Source organism: Gobio gobio (assembly GCF_949357685.1).
Source record: "Gobio gobio genome assembly, chromosome: 13".
In the NCBI taxonomy this organism is placed as follows: Eukaryota; Metazoa; Chordata; class Actinopteri; order Cypriniformes; family Gobionidae; genus Gobio; species Gobio gobio.
In genome coordinates, this window is record NC_137106.1 from 20104663 (window position 1) to 20124560 (window position 19898).

Genomic DNA, 19898 nt, shown 5'->3' on the forward strand with positions numbered 1-19898 from the left:
TTCTCTCTGTCACTCAGTTAACACGGCCGTATCACAAGTGCAAAAGTCATCTATTCTACACTCATAAATCCCAATAACTCATCAAATAAGGCTTTGGCGGCCCAAAAATGTGTCTTGGCGGCCGCCCAAAAATTTTCAATGCAGGAAAAACCCTGCTCATGACGCTTTGCAGACTCTGCTCTGGCTGTGGGCGTTCATGTGTTTTGGAGGTGTGGCTTTAGAGAGCACTCTGAAGGGAGGGTGGGATCTTATGCTAGTCTGTCCGAAATTGCCTACCCTACCTTTAATTTTCTTGTGATCTCGACATAACAAAAGTTGTTCTCCAAGTTACACACAGGCGGCAGTATAGAACTGAACATAACTGATGGGATGTGTATTGTGTTAGTTCATATTGGCCCAGATTGTACCAGATTGACAATTGAAATGTGCATGACTACTTGTCTGTGCTGTCATCCAGAGGTCTGACTGACTGAGATGTCTGCTTGTCTCTTAAAGCATTAGCTGGTCCAGTACGAGCACAATGTAGAGCCGATCACAAGCTCTGGTGGGTCGGAGCTTTAAGCCCACTTTGAAGTTTATAATGCTGAACTTGTGACTTGACTGCTACTTGGAACACATGGCCGTAAATAAGGTGGCCCCTTTTTGATCCAGGATGATGGAGGGGAGCCTTATGTAAAAATATGCACAATGAAATTAGTCACCTGTAAGGGTGTACCAAACTTAACAGAGCTCCTGATTAAGTGTCAAGAAAGACCCCTGCAGAACCTCAGTTTGACCTCACAGCTTAATGGGATGTGATATCACATTAACCAGGAAAAGGACACAACACTAACAGAGCCAACCCACTATTTTTCTTCTTTAATGACTGGAGTCTTCCGTGAGCTGCTCGTGAAAACAACTTTCCACAACAAAACGCGCAGATCAGGGGTACGGCGAGCTGGATGCTCAGCCAAGAAACAGCAGAGGCAAAACAAGAGGAGCGTGCCCCTGAAATAAAGAGGGGCCAAATAAAGGAGGCAGATAAATCAGCCAAGCAAACAAACAGCCCTCGCAGGGCGAGCAGAGGAGCCACTTAGCCTCCTGCCTCCGTGCCGCCGTGCCAGTGCTTTGTCACCAAGACCCACTGCTGCTGCACCCCGTCATTAGGCAATGGCATCTCAGCGGGAAGAGTAAACAGACATTAAATCAATTACAGACGCTCCTCTGCGACATAGTGTCTCTGACAATACCCCCCCTCCAAAAAAAACACACAGACACACACAATAACAAACACACAAGACATGGTCCTAACGGTCCATGCTAACTGTGAACTGTGAATAAAGAAACCATATGCGTGTAAAAGAGCCTGTTGGAGAGATAAGCACTGTTAAAGCCTTTATAAACAAGTTATTAATGAGTTACTAATGTGGTAATAGGAGCCATATGGCCTTCGTTGAGCCGCCCATCTCAAATCATGTTGATGGAAAGTGGTGGGAGTGTTGGCGGCTAAGTCTTACCCGGCGGGTCAGCACTGTTTTACTGCCTTGCCTGCCCTGCTCGCCCAGACTGTTCTGAGACAACTTCCTGTCCATGTCCTCTTGCCACACTACAGATGGAGAGAGTCAGACATTAAGGGGAGGTATCTGCGCAGAAATGCTGTGCTGTTAGTCTATATTAAGCGCAGTACACCACAAATAATGCAGGCGATAACTCGCAACAAATATCTGCCACAGAAATCGAAATCAGATCATTGCACCATAAACATCTTGCTAAACACAAAAGAACACACACACACACACACACACACACGTTTTTCAAAATGTCGCCTTTGTTCCACAAAAGAAAGGAACTCATAGGTTTGGAACAAAATGAGGACGAGTATATGACAGAATTTTCAATTTTCATCTCTTTATATGCACTTTTGTATATCAAGATGTGTTAAAAATTATTATAAATAAATAAAAAATGTACACTGGAATTTAGTCTTTGGAAACGTCTCTATACTGACCATCAGAGTTCGGTTGGTCTGGATTGGCTGGTGTGGAAATGCAGAGTTTCTTGGTGGTGCTGAGGCCACGACTGTTGAGGAACACGGGCAGGTGGATGATGTTTCGCATGTAGTCGTGGCCATTGATGTTGGAGTCACGCAACACACTGTTGAGGTTCTGGTTTATGGCCTTGATGATGATATGCGGGTCGCTGGCAAAGATGGAGATGAAGGGGCCTTTAGAGAAGAGCACTCGAACCTGCAAACAGAAGAATCTGGTCTAAGCTGCAGCCTAATGGTTAAAACACATGCTAAAGTGCCGGGAGACACAAACCGTGCCAACACTTTACAATAAGGTTGAATTGGTTAATATTAATTATTGCATTAGGTATCATATGGTATTTATGGTAGGTCTGTTTTGTAAGGCTTCTCCTTCGTTATTCTAATGCTCTTTCCCTGGAGAAAATTAAATGCAAGTCATAATAAGAGTGATCAAACACAGACTGACAACTGAATCTATATGTGCAATACAAAACAAGTAGCCTATTGTTCCCTCTTTCACGGTCAGACCACTTCAGAATGAAAGTTATTTAGTTGTAATTCTATTAGACTAGCTGTGTTACACAGATATAGCTCACAATTTATATGTTGTGGATTATGTGTATGTTCACACACAAGCCACCTTGTATACGTTTTTACACACACCCAGACATGTACTAATTTAAATGTGTTGGGACTTTCCAGACTAATGAAGAACACTGTAACATATATAAGTGTCACGGGATACTGATTTGTAGACCGTTTAAAAGTTTAGAATGGCACGCATCATTTAGCGGTCGCTGCAAAATTTCTGCTGACACCGTGCTTCTCCACACCAACTTATTTGTGGCACAAAATATGCCATGTGCATTCATGCCTGTCATTTTTCCTATGGAACATCAGCCTTAGAACAATATTGAGCTTAAAAGAAAAATCCAATTTGGTAATTCCTATCAAAATCAGAGACAAAAAGATCACAATTTAAAAGAGATGTGGCAAATTGTGCCACAAAGGAATCTTTGAGACTCTTTGCAGACTCTCTGGTAAATGGCAGATTTCATTAGCCATGAACAGGCTGCCAACACAAGAGGATTATACCCAAATAATGACATTTAGCTGAAGGAAATTCTATTAGTCCAGCTGGGAGAGAGGAATCTGAACTTCTTGAGCTAAACAAGCCTGAACTCTAAGCACTGCTGCACATCCATGAGATGTTTGAGTGGTGAATGAGCTTGTTCTTCCCACAGAGTGGACATGAGGCACCTTGTTTGTCCATTTAGTCAAGAGCTGGACAGAATGAATCTTTTATATTTACGGTGGAGATAGATGGCTTGTGCCATCAACAGCTTCTTGGCATTAGTTGAATACACAGGCAAATGTGATCCTGACAGCAAATAAGATTTGTATACTGTTATTTGGTTATGCGAGATGTTCAATGAGGTTTTACACTCAAGACTAAGTGTTAGACTGTGCAACATAAACGCACCGTATCAAGCATCTGTAGTACTTTGTCCTGCTCACAGGAATCCAGGCCATCGATGATGACAGCCAGTCTGGTCTGATTCTGAGTGAAGCCATCAATGGTTTTAGCCATTTTAGCCATGAGTTCCACTTCACACTTCAAAACCTGAGAGAAAAAAGGGAACAAATCAGCTGTACAGAACATACATTTTCTAAAGCTTCTGTATTTTACTGCATGCCCTACATTTTCACAATATAACCAAATAATGCAAAACTGAAGGATGGTGTTGTGACTAAGTGGTTTATAAACTGGCAACCCAAAGGTTGAAAAATATGACAAATACATTTTCTAACCACAAATGCTGCAAAATACACTAATAAAATGACAAAATAAACTTTCAATTATAAGATTTTACTGTTGACGGCTATCCTATGCAAGTCAACGTTAACATGGAAGAGAGACGATTTCTCTTCAAGTCATGTCTAGTTAGGCCACAGTGTACATTGTGCATAAGGAAATAAATTGTGATGACTATAAATAAGCATATTACATATTATATTAGTATTATTGGCTCACCTTCATGAATCCCTCACTCTTGAGCTTGTGCATGCTGTTGGCAGCGTTGAGTAGCCTCCTCCTCTGAGAGTGCAGCACGGAGTCCGCCACCTGCCACCAGGTTCGACAGTTCAGAAGCAAGGCCAGACCCACCACACTGGCCATGGCGATCAGAACCGCGTTCACCGTGAGGTTCTCTCCATCCACCTTGAAGATGGCCAGTAGGGTCATGCCAGTGATCAGACAGCCCGACGTCAACACAAAAAGAACAAAGGAGGGGACGCAACAGGTCTTCTTCCACTTCTTTCCTGAGAAAAATATGTAGAAAAAAAACAAACAAACACAAAACAACAATGTATAAGTGCACGTTGATAAAATAATATATTGTTTAAAATGTGATTGGATGAGCCAAAATAAAACATCTGATATAGTACGTACACCTGTAATGGCATTATTAATACATCTTTTTAAATATTATATAAAATGTAAATCAGTATTTACATTTAAAAATGTTTTGTTTAATATAGAGCATGATTGTGGATCAATGAGATTTCACTATGGGTGGGGCTATGATGCAAGTTTCCAGTAACAAGTGCTCTCAAAAAATAAAAATAAAAACAACAATAATAATAATAAAAAATACTATGAAATAAATACAATATTTTAATCACAATTAAGGTTTAAGACCGTTTTGTAAGTGCTAACTAAAACAAAAAAGTATTAAAAAATGTAATGTTCCTTAATTGAAATAAATCTGAAAAAAAAAAAAAAAAAAAAAATCCACATAAAATACAAAATAATTCGACTTAGAATAAAAAACGTTTCAGTTTATTTCAGTTAGTTCCCAACAATTTTAAAGTTTTTTTAATTAAACAAAAAAAAAGCTCCATAGAAATATGAAAAAAGCCAAAAGCACAGCATTTAAACTAAAATTGAAACAAACCTAAAAATATAAAAATAAAAATAAAGGCTAATTAAAAATATTAATGAATACTATAATAGTACATACAATATACTAAAATAACATTTAAAATAGATAAGACCCTAATAAAACCCTTTACCATGGTAAATTTCACTGTAACAGAGAGCTTTGTGTGTCTTCAATAAAAATAAGTTAGAAAGGAATTCATTAATCATAATAATTAAAAAAATAAAAAAATAAAAACACACACAATGCTTTGCTTTAAAAAAAAAAAAAAAAGTTCTTCTTTACAATCAAGATTTATACTATACTATAGACACACCATGAGTTTCGTCATGTTTGAAGACCCTAAAAAGTCTGGTGGCCAAGAAGCCAAACTCTCTCTCACAGGCGTCGGACAGCGTGGCTATCATTTCAGCCATGGACGTCTCCCCTCCCACACTCGACAGACGGTTATAGTCTGTGAACAGAAACCTGGACAGATGGAGAACAAAAAAAGACTGACTGAAAATGAGCATCACACATGTGCGTGTTTCAACAGAATGTGCAGGTAATCTAATGTCGTGAAGAGAATATTCACATTTCTTTATCCTGCTCAAAATCATTAGGCAGAGTAAATTACATTCTTAAACAGAGCAAACCTAACTTTGAAAAAAAATAAAAACATCGACAAAACATCCCTTGAACACCCAGGCAAGGTAGTTGGGTGCTGTTGAAGTGAATGAATGTGTTGTCATGGCAGCACTATTCTGAGGGCTCTACCTGACAGGCAGGGCTTTGGTGGTCTGTTCCGGAAGCTCGGGGGAATTGACGAACATGAGTTTGAAAAGCAGCTCCAAGTAGCCGATGTGGCGGGCCAGTCTGGTGCTGAGGACCCAGGTCCAACTCCAACTTTCCCCTGCTTTTCTCCCACCAAAGTACACCAAAACTGCGCACACCATACAAAAGCAAAGGAGACTGAGATGACGCAAAGTCACTTTTTGATATGAACTGAACCAGAAGTTTATGAAAATGTAAAACAAAAATGCAGAACAGGCTATTCCACTCACAATCCACATGAGAACCGGAAGTCCAATGCTGCACTCTAGTGGACACATTTATATGTACAATTTAGTGCCTCTTGGTAACCAACCCCACATATTAAAGGGTTTGCTCACCCAAAAATGTAAATTAGTCCATGATTTACTCACCCTCAAGTCATCCTAGGTGTATATGACTTTCTTTTTTCAGACGAACACAATTGGAGATATAATAAAAAATGTCCTGTCTCTTCCAAGCTTTATAATGGCAGTGAATGTTGCTGTTTTGAAGTCCATAAAAGTGCATCTATATCCATCATAACAGCTCCACACGGCTCAAAATATTCACTGCCATTATAAAGCTTGGAAGAGCCAGGACATGTTTTATTATAACTCCAATTGTGTTCATCTAAAAGAAGAATTTCATATACACCTAGGATGACTTGAGGGTGAGTAAATCATGGGCGATGAGGGTGAGTAAATCATTTTTGGGTGAACTGACCCTTTAAGGAGTGAATGGGACAAAATGTAATAAAAATAAATAAATACATCCACAAAAGTACTAATCTGAATCTTAAACTTCTTTCTTAGTGTCCATTTTACATGTAAATATAATAACAATGGTAATTATTGTATAATAGTTACTATTATTATTAATATGAATAAGTATTGATATTAATGATTATATCATTATAGATATAATAATAGTAATAAGTTATCATATTTATAATTTATTATTATTGCCATTACCGTTTGAATATGGTATTCTTTGCATCTATTTCTTACTGTATTTGTAATTTATTGTTTTGTGATTTGTGTGACAGTATTTATTTACTTATTTATTTATCATTTTATTTTGGCTTAATACTTTGAATTTGTTTACTATAAAGTCTAAGGTGCCTTGTACACAACAGCGTTAACAACCAAAAAAATTGACAACTTTGCATTTTGGCCGTTCATTTACACGAGTAACACGACACCAATGTTTTGGGGGCCTGAAAACTCAAACTTTTGAAAGCATTTTTCAAAGTTTTTGAAAATGATACCGTTATCATCTCTGTGTAAACTACAGAAACAAATTTGTGAAAATGGTGACGTCATGCACATTCCTATTACGTGTTGAGTCCATAGGCGCATAATGTTTCTTTACAAAGTGGTATTGCCAACTACTGGCCTGGAATGCCACAGCATTTTTAGTCATTTTTGCAGATCCGCGTGAGGAGCAATCGTTTTGAAAACGTTGCTGTCTGTATGCAAAAAAGGCAAAGGAAAAAACGGTTCCATTTTTTGGTATATCGTTGTCGTGTAAACACCCAAAGTTGCCATTGTCCTTCTCTTTTATATGTTGCACTCTGCCGGTAATGAGAGGCGTGACAGTAAATTTGACGATTTCTCACCAAAGAAGATGTACATTAGGGTGAGCAGGCTGAGGGCCACAGCAATGGCCAGCTTTGTGTCAACAGCGAAGCCGAGGACCAGAGCCACAGATCCACAAAGCAGCAGAGTCAAAACCACCACCAACCACGAGAACTGGAACAACGGCTCCACCTGCTGCCCGGCAAACGTCTTCATCTCATCTGATACAGTGACAACATAATCAGATCTCAATCAGATGGTAAAGACACAACAAGACCTTCCAGATCTTGAATAGACATTTCTGGCTCATACCCTCCAGTTTCTTAAGCAGGAAGGACTTGCCGCTGCCCCACTGGGCGTAAAGCCCCACACAGATGGGCGGCTGCATGGTGGGCTCACTCAGAATGTCTGCTAGAGCGCTGCTATACAGGTCATAACCCAGCATGTCCCCATCACACTCAGAGGGAGACAGGTGCTCTGGGGAGGAACACATCAGAACTGTTGTAGCCAGACATGTTCGTGTGCAAACAAGTTTTGTTTGAGGAATACTCACTGGCTCCAAATATCTGGGTGAGGATGCTCTTCTGGTGCGTGCAGTCAATGTTGTAAGGTGTCTCTCCCTCTTTGTTGGGCCGGTAGAGCAGACGACCATCTTTGGGGTTCCTCAAGAGCAGCTCGGCGAGTTTGCGGCTTCTTCCACGAATGGCAATATGCAGGGCTGTGTCACCTTTCTGAGAAGACAGTTTTAGAATATATTCAAATGCAGAAATTCACAGTAGTATGCATTTAAAGGGGTACTTCACCGCTGGAAAGATGAATGTGTATTTAAACGGTGTCATTTATGTAGTAGAAATGTGAAATTATTTTAGAAGTTGGTGCCTTCTAGACTGAGAAAAGCCAGAAAATGTATTTTTGGCTCATATGGATGAAAGACAATAACTCCCAGAATGCACTAGCTTGGCTGCCCTACGAGGCATTTTATAGTAATACAATAATTTAGTTCAATTAGAGAACAGACACTTCAATTAAAAACTGAACGTGTCTGCTCAATACAGCATGAGCCGAACGAGAGTTGCCGAACAGACCAGCAGCAGGAGTCGGATCTCATTCATCACAAGAGCGAAGAGCTGACAGACAAGATGATCGCGGAAGATTTGGTTTCAAAACGAAATGTAAAAAACCCTATTTAAGTGAGTTTGTCATTGTACTGTTTTGTTGTTGTGTTTTTCATTGAGAATAATGAACAACTAATGAACCCACAATTCAAGCAACCCGCCCCCAAATTGGCACCAATTCAAAATCAAAACTAAAATGCCGCCCGGCATTCATTCACGGCCGCTTTGTCAATCATTCATTCACGGTGAGTGTCCAGTCAGGCGCGTTTTCAGTTCATGCCTACGGAAGTTTTACTTTCATAGGAATTAATTGAAAACACTTGCGTTGCTCACTCCGACCGTTTCGTTATCAATGCCCGAGCGGCCATGCTCATTTTACATTCTGTGAGTGAGATCCCTCCCCTATGGGCAGGTTGAAAACATGCAGAACTAGCTCCTACTACTGGCTGTAGTCTCTAGCCTCTGGCCAAAAAAGCCTCCGATGACACAAAATGACGATATTTGCGTCCTTGGAGGCTTTTTTCCAGACATAAAATACATAAATCTCTCGTCTCAGGGGGATATATGATCGTGTATTCACATATTCGAATGAATACATGATCATTCGAATATACTACCGGGTTTCTACTGATACAAAGCTTAATGCTAATCGCTGAAGTAACCCTTTAAGGAAATTAATACTTTTATTTAGCAAAGATGGATTACTCTGATAAAAAGTCACAGTAAAGACTTTTATAATGTTGCAAAATATTTATATTTCCAATGAAATGCTCTTCTTTCTATTAAAAAAATAATCATATAAAAAAAAAAAAAACTGTACAACTGCCCATCTGCTTCAAGGTTTGACACTCTTTTACTGTTGCCTTTCTATTAGCTTGAACTAGTCTGGCCATTCTCCTCTGACCTCTCCGCATCAACAAGGCATTTTCGCCCACAGAACTGCTGCTGACTGGATATGTTCTCTTTTTCTGACCATTTTCTCAGTAAACCCTAGAGATGATTGTGTGTGAAAATCCCAGTAGATCAGCAGTTTCTGAAATACAACAACCATGCCATGGTCAAAGTCCCTTAAAAATCACCTTTCTTCCCCATTCTGATGCTCAGTTTGAACTTCAGCAGATCGTCCTGACTTGACTGCATCCGAAATCACATAGTTCCCTACTATATAGTAGGCGAAAAACAGTATGCTGTATGTGACAAAATAGCATGTCCGAATTCACAGCACTCATAAAAGAGCACTCATCCAGTGAGATTCGTAAGTGTGCATATCCTGTTAGGTCACATGATAATGAAAGCATGGCGAATGTAGTAGGTCCAGATTCCCTTCATGCTACACACACTCATACTATACAGAACCTACTTTTTTAGCGGCTGTGATGTAATTACTTATTCAAAAAAAAAAAAGTACCTACTCAAGAGAGTATGCAATTTCGGACACAGCCCATGAGTTGCTGCTATGTGATTGGTTGATTACATATTTGTGAGCAGTTGAACAGGTGTACCTAATAGAGTGACCAGTTAGTGTATGTGTATACACACTTACCTTGTCCACCGCTGACACTTTGGCTCCTTTGTCCAAAAGCAGCTCCACAATTTCCATGTTTCTCATCTTGGTGGCTTTTATGAGGGGAGTCTCTGCATCCTGAGACATTCATGTAAATAGGACTGAGGAATTGTGTCTTTCTTTACAGTAAACAATTATTAGCATCATATTCATAATCGTCATATAGGATTACAATGCAAAATTCAGTGAGAATCAGGTATTTACCTTAGTGTAGGCCTCAGTATCAGGGTTGCATTGCAGAATGTCTCGTACCATGGTTGCGTTACCTTTCTCGACAGCCCAGAACAGGGCAGTCTTACCGTCCTATAATAAAGAGCCAAAAAGAATCATATGATCTGGGTCATCGTGATAGCCACTTCCTTAATCACGTGGGGATTATTAATACGTTTCTAATATGAGGTGAAAAGGGCATTAAACAAAGAGGCTGTTCTGTATAGATTACAGTTTAGGACTGTGTGCTGATGGATGCAGGCGATTTAAATTTTGAAGTGGTGGTGCAAGAGAGATGCAGTTACCTGGCCTTTGACATCAATATCAGCATATTTATTAAGCAAAGCTCGGACGATCTCCACATGACCTCCTCTGACGGCTCCGATAAGCACAGTATCGCCACTCTGAGACATAAACAAGCACAAGATGAATGGGAACCTCAAGATTCCTGAAATACTAACAATCAAGGTTAAATGAGAATCTATAAGAGAAGCTCTACCCTGTCAGGGATGTTGACATATGTGCCCGCGTCCAATAGGTCTTGGACAATCTCAGTGTATCCCTCTATAGCAGCGATCATCAGTGCTGTGTTGCCATCTTTATCAGTCATATTCATGTTGGGGTTCCTCTTAAGCAGCTCCTTCACTACCTCAGTGAAACCACCACGCACAGCCACTATCAATGCAGTCATCGAGTTCTACAGGAGAGAGATTGGGTAGGGATATTTTTCTGTAACATACTGTACTGGAACATTCATATTTCAGTGACTTTATTACACCAGTACATTTGGTGCACCTGAAAAATGGGAATTTTTGCCAGGCCTGTCAAAACTCAAACAAGCACAATGCGCTCCGAGGTCTCACTTCATGAAGTTTCCTAGATTAAATGAGCCACTCATCTTACTCCACACTCCCCGGTGTTTGTTACTCAACAACCATCTTGAATTTCACTTCAAAACACAAAGTGCATACCGCTCCTTCCTGGTCCACATTGGCGCCGTTCTCCAGCAGGTGCATCACACAGTCATAGAGGCCTTTTCTGGCGGCCCAGATCAGGGGTGTAGTGCCATACTGACAATGACAATGAAAAACTACAATGAAATGACTTAATAGATTTGATTATAGCATAATGATTTAAAGATTTTTTTCCCCAAAACTCTGCATAAGCCATTTTCAAAGCCATACATCACTTGAATTCTATTCATTATTAACGTGGTGATTATTCATTCATAGAATTCTAATCCTTGATTTACAGATAAACAAATTAACTATATTACCGGGCATAATAACGGTTTATTGAAATTAGAATAATTCATAAATGCAATTATTAAATGTGTAAATTTAATTATCAAGTTGCTTCTGTCATTTAAAAAAAATATTTAGTCAAATTTGCAATTCATATCTACCTTCTCATTCTTTTTCTATTTAATATTTTAATAAGTGCAGAACAGTGTGAGAATCTTTGCAATTCAACAAAAAATAAAAATTGTAATGTATTTAGGCTACTGTTCCAAATTTTGTAGATGGTAGTATTTTTTTATTAAAACAAACAGTAATTTGTAAAACTTTATACCAAGATTTATTAATTTATTTCATAAAAAAAAAAAAAAAAACCTTACCGACCCCAACTTTTGAACGGTAGTGTATATTATTTATTGGTTTCATGTGGAAACAGTTGACTCTGGCTTTTTAGTTCACTATCAGTGTTTATGAATCTAGTGAAAGCTCAAGTCAGCGTTTTCAACGAGATGGGAATGATAAAGCACCTTGTCAGAGCAGTTGACTTTGGCTCCATGCTGAAGCAGCAGCTGAACAATCTCCGCATGGCCTCTTCCTGCCGCCCATATGATGGGGTAAACACTGTACTACTGGGACAGACAAAAATCAATTACACACCGCAGAAAACACTCAAACCTAGAGATGAAATCTCATATAGGGCCACATTTTCACCCACACCGCAGACGTCATCTCTGAGCATTTTTAAATGTACAATGAGAAAGAGTTTGAAAGAGAGAACTGGAAAAGGCTCTGCGGACCTGTCCGGTGATGTTTGGATTTGCTCCCTTCTCCAGTAGCAGATGTGCCACCTCCACACGACCCTTATAAGCGGCCCACATGAGTGCACTCCAGCCCCCCTACACACAAACATACCAAGGTCATTATATTCCCACATGATGGTCCTTAATAATCTCATGGTCACAGGACTGTGTGGATAAGCACATTTTCCCTGAGTCAGGGAGTGACTCAAACTATTGGCTGTCTCTTATCTTCCTTATTTGTTATTATAAGCTTTAGCTGCTTACCCAGGCTGCATTTATGGGCATCAGGCCTGTTCAAACATTCCATTCTGAATGTTTAAATGTGCCTATGATGCCCAAAAATGCTGTCTAGATAGGCAGCTCACACCTGTCATAGAATATACATGACCACAGCATGACACTATATATCCAGGAACTACACAGAACTGCTAATCCTAAATACAGAGCATCACTCATCACATGTTTCAGAAAGGTAGGAATTAAATTAATCCAGATGGGCCAGTTGAGGATACACAGTTTCAAAATTACAGCTTTAAATTTAACATTTTATCATTTAGTGTAAATATTATTTTAAAAATATTGAGCGATGTAGAATATATTAATTAATATATAATCCACAAAAAAAAATGCCAAAATTTGATTATCAAATTTGTCAGTCAGTTAATAAAATTTCGGCAGAACATCTGATGTAATCAATTCACGGATAAAAATAATTTATAAATGTTTTAATTTTATATGATGTAATTAATTTAGCATTTAATATAATTCAATTACATATAATAACCAATAAAAATGAACAAATTTTTTTTTATTATTATTATTTTGATTAATTCATTTGAAATATAAGGTCTCATTTGTTAACTTTAGTTAATGCATTAGTTAACTTTAACTAATTATGAGCAATATATTATTACAGCATTTATTAAGCTTTATTAGTTTATAAAATACAATTGCTCACGGTTTAGTCATGCTAGTTCAGTGCATTACCTAATGTTAACAAACAGAACTTTTGATTTAAAACATTTATTCATAAAATGTAAAAATTAACACTAACAAAGTTAGTCGTTAGTTCATATTAACTAATGCAGTTCACTGACGTTAACAAAATCTTATTTTAAAGTGTTACCGAAAATAATACAATTAATTTATTTAATTTTGATAAAATATACAGCAAAACTAAACAAAAAAGTAAAATAATTAAGGAGGTAAAGAAGACAGACAGACATAATTCACAATGATAAGAACCACTGTTGTTTTAAGTATAATTTCCTACTTTAAGGCATCCCATGTCTTTATTCTGTGTCTTACCATGTCTCTATGCTCCACATTGGCATTGTTCTCCAGGAGTTCCTTCACCACTTCAGTGTGTCCCTCTTTAGCAGCTGAAATCAGTGCGGTCCAGCAATCCTAAGACGAATGGAAAAAAATTACACGGACAGCTAAAGATCTTGTGTTTAGAAGATGTCTGTAGAGTTTCAGATCATACCAGCTGGTCATACCAGGTGGTCATAGTGAAGATTCTTCGACTGCCACAGAAAGGTTATACACTATACTGTGCATCTGCTGGTGTGAGTAGCTTAAAGTGTTTGTGCCTGTAAACGTCGTCATCTAGTCATTTGCAAAATGACAGTGCAGGGTAACAATTATTTAGATTCTACGGCCAACCCACACCTATGAAATCATACATCTAGTTGAAGAAATGTAGTCTACCAAACCATGTTTCCATCCACCTATATTACTTTTTTCTTTTAAATGAATGCGCTCAATTGAGTCAAACTATTTTTTTTATACAATGAGAGGACACGTGATAACCTACCATGGAAACATTTACAGAATAAATGTGCAGAAAAAAAAACACACGACTGCCTCAACAGTGGATGCGATTGGATAACTGGACTAACCAGCGAACCAATTTCATTGCACAGCATCACAAATGTTGTTTTAGTTATTCTGAAATGCCTGAGGCAAAGTCTGCCATCAAAATGATTTGGTATAATGACCTCCCAGAAGTGTCTCACATGATTGCCTTCACAAACATCAGGCAAGATAACATGACAGCATTTATTGGTTTTTCATCTGGGCGCTCTGAGGCGCAAGTCATTCATGATGTAGGGGGAAAAAAATCCACAATGGCTTCCCCGATTGCAGCAACTTCCATTTTTATTTCACAGGAAGTTACGAATTTGTTCTTTTGAACACGGAACAAATCTTTGAACACTTTACAAATCATGCCATTCTGTTCCAAAAACAAGTGCAAGTTTATGTTTTGTCTACATTATATCTCATGTTGTTTCTCTTTGCTGTGTGTGTTTTGAGTTGAGTGTGGAGAGCTACTCACAATATCATCCAAATTTACGTTTGCTCCCCTCCGGATGAGCTCCTGCACGATCACTAGACTGCCCTGCTCTGACGCCACCATGAGAGCAGTCTGGCCGTTCTACAACAGAAGACAACGACTTAGTCCACATCAGTAAATGGCAAGCAGATTTAAAAGGAATATTCAGAGTAAGTTTCATACTAATGTCATGCTGTCAGTTATCAAGGACAATAGTTTCAACTCATTCCCCAGTGTGTATAAATGAACGAGAAACATGTTTACAGTAAATACACTGTTTCCACAGTTTAACCATAACATTTAAGCATTACACAGAGCATGATGCTGGTGTGACAGAACTGTCTGTGCAGTGTTCAAACACAGTTCAAATAACAATTTCCCAAGTTTTCAGTTTCATATTTTGGTGCATCTGATTCAGGTCTGTTGCTTGTAGTCTGAACAAACAAATAAGTATGCCTATCCATATGTGGTCTGTAAGTTATGCTGCAAAAAAAACAAAACAAAACAAAATAAAAAATATATTTTTAATAACTCAATTACTAACAGTATAATGTTTTTTTTATTTTTTTATTTCAATGGTATGGAAGCTTGCCACATAAATAATTGAGACTTTTTAATCTCACAATTGAGTTTACGTCTTTCAGACGCTTTTCAGCAACGTTTTTTCAGAATTGCGTGATATAAACGTGCAATTCTGACTTTTTTCTTGCAATTGCGAGTTATATATAACAATTCTGACTTTATATCATGCAATTCTGAATATAACTCGCAAATCTGACATCTTTTCTCAGAATTGTGAGATATAAAGTGGCAATTGCGAGTTATAAAGTCCAATTCTGGGGGGAAAAAAGGCTGACTTTTTTTCTCAGAATTGCGACTTTATTTCACGCAATTCTGAAAAGAAAAAAAAAGTCAGAATTGTGAGATAAAAAGTCGCAATTACCTTTTTAATTTTTTTTTACTCTGTGGCAGAAACAAGCTTCCATACAATAGTTATATATTCAATGGGGGGGGGGGGATACTCTTATTAATTATCAAATAATACATTATTATGACACATTATTTTTTCAAGTCAGATTGATATACATATCATACAATGGGTTTTGGACCAAATTGTATAGTGCTAAAAAAACAATACAGCAAATCTAGCAAATCTTATAAATCAAATATCTTTGATATATGAAAGTTCATTGTGATATAAGAATATCCTGTAAGCTTCGGAGCTGAAACTTCCTTGTTAGTCAAAGAAAAGCTTTTATAGACACCAGGCCCAGAAAACGCTGGATCTCAGAATATGTCGACCCTTGACGTCATCGTATGCTGAAACGCCGCCTCAACAGATAAATATGTACACCTGATTCTGTAGCGCCGCCCACCGACCCATGGAGCTAAACGGATCGTGCTACCGAGCAATAAACATGCCGAAGACAGCAAGATATTGCGCTGTGCCTGGTTGTGGAAGAACACAGTCGCTGCATAAGCTTCCTTCGGATTCTAATATTGGAAATGTGTGAACGAATATCCAGCTCACGTGGGGAAGACATTGCACGATTCGTTTGTAAACAAGAGAATGGATTTGCAGACAGGATGAGATTACATGAATGAATGAAGCAACACACTAATTTGAGTAAAACATGGTTTTTATATATGATAGTATTGCATTTTACAGATCAAATACAATGTTACATTGGGTACATGTCTAACTAAACACAACTTACCACACTGTCACAGGGCTCGCAAAGCCCAACGTCCCGTGGCTAAGTGTTTTCCAGACGGGCTACCAATACGCATCATCTTAAATAATGAAATAACATTCCTTTCTTGATGTGCGTCGTTCGCTCTCTTGACTTGATATTTGAAGGAAAAATTCAAATCGCAGAAGTTTTGATCATGCTGCCTGCAATGTATATCCACCGATCGGGCGGGCCAAGTAATATAAAATAACAGTCATATTAATTGCGGGTGGATGAGAGATAAATCATTGTGATTGTCTGATAAAGACCTTTTGCGAGCCCTGTGGGCGAATCATTCCGGTTGCCGTTTTCCCACACGCTTTCAAAACAATGCCTCGCGCGTACTCATGGGGGAGCCGAAATTCATTAAATATGCAAAGCTTATCCAATCATAGCAGTGGGTGTTTACTTCCAAGTCTACAGTGCGGCACACGCCCTTTAAAACAGAGCGTGTCGAGAAAGCCTCAAAACCAGGGCAGAAAATAGCCTATTACTTATTCATTATGATGTTTTTGAATGTAAAACAACTCAAACATCACAAGCAGACTTCAGACAATAGTATACATTTTTAAAAAGCCAGTTCATGACCCCTTTAAACTGTCTGATGTGCCTGAGTTCAGCACCATGCATATGTTATATTTGATGAACACCGAGTTAAGTTACAAAAAGTAATAAGTGGTATTTCAAGGGTTCCTGCACACTCACTTCACTTCTGGTGTCCACCTCTCTGTACTTGTCCAGATGAGCTTTGATGGCCGAAAGGTTCTCCTCCTCCACATAGCTGAACAGACTCTGGGTGGTCAGAGAACTCATCTTCAGAGAGGTGCTCACATCCATGGCTGTATTAGAAACGCCGCTGGAGAATGTGGAAAAGAGCAGGAGAGATACATCATTAAATGAAACTCTCCTCTGTTCAGCCATTATAAAAGACTGTCTTCTCCTCCTGAAGCAGAGCAGATGTGGAAGAGTAAGACACACAGTAACAAGCCCAGTCTTGCTGGATTGCACAAACCATTCGAGTTAATGATCAACCGCATGCTAACTGAACAGACAGTAGGCGACTACCTTATCAATATCGATTAGGATAAAGCCTGAATGATACAAAGTTAAAAGCCTCTAATTCTGTCTGAGCAAAAAACAGGATTTATGCCAATATTCTTTGGGCTGATTATCAATGCACTAATGCCTACACACGCACACACACAAAAACCTTTCCCCAAAGCTTATACTAAGTTGTTATTCTGAAGAATGAAGGAAGTAGTTGAAGCCTTTTAATGGTCCTTAGAAAGGGAAAAACAAAGTTTAAGCAAATTAACAAGGCTTAACTTTGGCCACAGAAATGCAAACTGTAGTCCAAGTCCATTTATTAAAACATAGCAAACACACTTATATGGAAGAATGTGTGCTCTGTATCACTCAATCTTCACTGTGGAAGGAGGGGGATAAAAAGTCACATATGGAATCATGTGTGCTAGTTTAAACAGTGGATTCAAAAAGTAGGGTAAGATGGGGGACGATGCCATCAATGTAAAATTATAAATCAAATATTCTATGTATTCAAATATTCATTTAGTAACACTTTCATTTAAGGTGATGTATAGTTACGTTAATACATGTAGGCTACTAAGTAACTAACCCTAAACCAAACCCTAACCATAACTCTATAGTAAGTACATGTAGTTAATTAATATTTAAAATTAACAAATAATTTTAGTATTCATGCATTTTGACAACTCGAATAATTGAAACAGAGACAGAGAGATCCATCTGAATTGCACTAAATCCTTTTAAATAATGAAAAGTTAGAAATTTGCTTATTATTAATTGATCAATTTAATAAATAATTCATGGTTTACAATAATTATTACAACGAATCTAACTTTTAACATTTCACTTTTAAATCAAAACATTTGATCATAAAAATCTAAATTAAGGACGGTGTACACAATCTCCAATTAAATCAACAAAAGAAAATCCTTTTATAATCAAACCAAAAAATTATAATTTAATTTCAATTTAACCTCAAAACTGTTCAGATGGAATTCATCTCACATTTATTAATATTGATAAACAATTTATATGCAGATAAAAAGCCAGGAATAATTATTATAAAAAGCATAATCATTTAATAAATGCATTGAGATTTAGTGACATTTATGGTCAAGAGGAAAAATTAATGGTGGGAGGGCATCTTACTCCATCTTGCTCTTTTTAAGTCACACTTAAAACTATATTTTCAATTATTTACATTCAAATGGTGTCAAAAACATTTTTTGACAATGTATGACAGGTTCGCACAGGTGTCATCAGAGAACAGATCTCTGTGTGAACAGATGCAGTTCAACACATTAACTATAAAAAAAATTATCCACTAATTTTTGACAAGAAAACAGCAATAATTTCAAATCCATGTCTTCATTTCAAATTCTATTGCTTCATAATTTAAAGCCAAACAAAAATGAATGTCTCCTAAACCTTAAATGACACTTGGTTTGATGTTGCTATATAAAGCAAAGACAAAGACATTTAAACATTTTAAACGTTTGTGTCCAAACACTTTAAGAGCCAGTAATTTAGACAGATCTAAATGTTAAGTTTTACTTAAGCATAAAACACTATAATGAAGCGTTCAAACAAAGTAAATAAGGGTTTTTTTCCAGGGTCGTTTTGCCAACTCAGCAGCCCGGTACAACCCATCAAAAATGAAAGCCGGACACCAAAAGCCACTTCCAGCTCACAACATGCCAAGCACCATTATAGGTTAAAAACAACCAGCGGGGTCTCAGTGCCCAAAATCCACTTAGTTACAGAAAACACAAGTTCTGTCAACAAACTTAAATATCTAAAAGTGCCAGATACAGTAATGCAAAGGATCCTTTTCCATCAGCCTTTGTTCATCTCTGGACTGCTGACACACCCTTGAATCCCACATCCCAGCTGCCCTCCAGAGAGATCACACAACGGAGAGAGCCAATCACAGAGAGCCTCTCCGCCAAATATTGACAGGGCAATGTTCACCCCCTCTCCCCAGCCCCAATACACAACACACAAAGACGAGTGAAGATAACAGATAATCCAAATACTATGCTTTCACTCAACTTCATTCTTCACACTCTGAGAAAAGGCTGAGAATATGCATACTCACCTTGAGCGAGAGTCACTGTGAGTTGAGTTTAAAAGCCTGTCTATCCTTGTGCTGTTGATACTCCACTCACGCTGTCACTCAGACTGTACTAACAAGCCGACCAGGGCTCTGCCTGTCACTCCAGGCGCTCATGAATAATGCAAGAGGAAGTTTGAGGCCCCACCTCTACGTGCAGTGAATCCTACTACAGCTGAGCTTAACTCATGAATATTAATTAAGTCTGATGTTATAAGGAAGCCTCCAGAAGGGTCCAGCTCAAATTTATTTAATATTAATGAGCCACACCTCTGCTCAAGGGTGAGTATTAGCATACATGACTTACAAAATAAATTTTACCATTTCTGAGTAACTTAAAGCTCAGTGTACTCCAAGTATAAATATTTGTTAAAAGTCACTGGGATGGGAGCACATATGGATTTCACATCAGAGTGAAGCAAAC

General features: G+C 38.1%; 1 protein-coding gene across 1 annotated transcript in view; it reads right to left on the reverse strand.

Moving 5' to 3' along the window:
• Window positions 1-17184, reverse strand: part of kidins220a (kinase D-interacting substrate 220a) — a 57546-nt gene extending 40362 nt beyond the window's left edge. Inside the window, exons 1-19 of the mRNA XM_079833996.1 lie at window positions 17020-17184; window positions 14585-14683; window positions 13555-13653; window positions 12244-12342; window positions 11974-12072; window positions 11180-11278; window positions 10708-10905; window positions 10514-10612; window positions 10203-10301; window positions 9978-10076; window positions 7873-8050; window positions 7632-7796; window positions 7361-7540; window positions 5707-5872; window positions 5267-5418; window positions 4044-4330; window positions 3492-3632; window positions 1988-2225; window positions 1497-1585 (exon numbers count right to left, since the gene is read on the reverse strand). Of these exons, the coding sequence (XP_079690122.1) occupies window positions 1497-1585; window positions 1988-2225; window positions 3492-3632; window positions 4044-4330; window positions 5267-5418; window positions 5707-5872; window positions 7361-7540; window positions 7632-7796; window positions 7873-8050; window positions 9978-10076; window positions 10203-10301; window positions 10514-10612; window positions 10708-10905; window positions 11180-11278; window positions 11974-12072; window positions 12244-12342; window positions 13555-13653; window positions 14585-14683; window positions 17020-17151 (2718 nt within the window). The 5' untranslated portion in view covers window positions 17152-17184. The remainder of the gene's footprint in view (window positions 1-1496; window positions 1586-1987; window positions 2226-3491; window positions 3633-4043; window positions 4331-5266; window positions 5419-5706; window positions 5873-7360; window positions 7541-7631; window positions 7797-7872; window positions 8051-9977; window positions 10077-10202; window positions 10302-10513; window positions 10613-10707; window positions 10906-11179; window positions 11279-11973; window positions 12073-12243; window positions 12343-13554; window positions 13654-14584; window positions 14684-17019) is intronic.
• Window positions 17185-19898: the final 2714 nt, after the last annotated feature.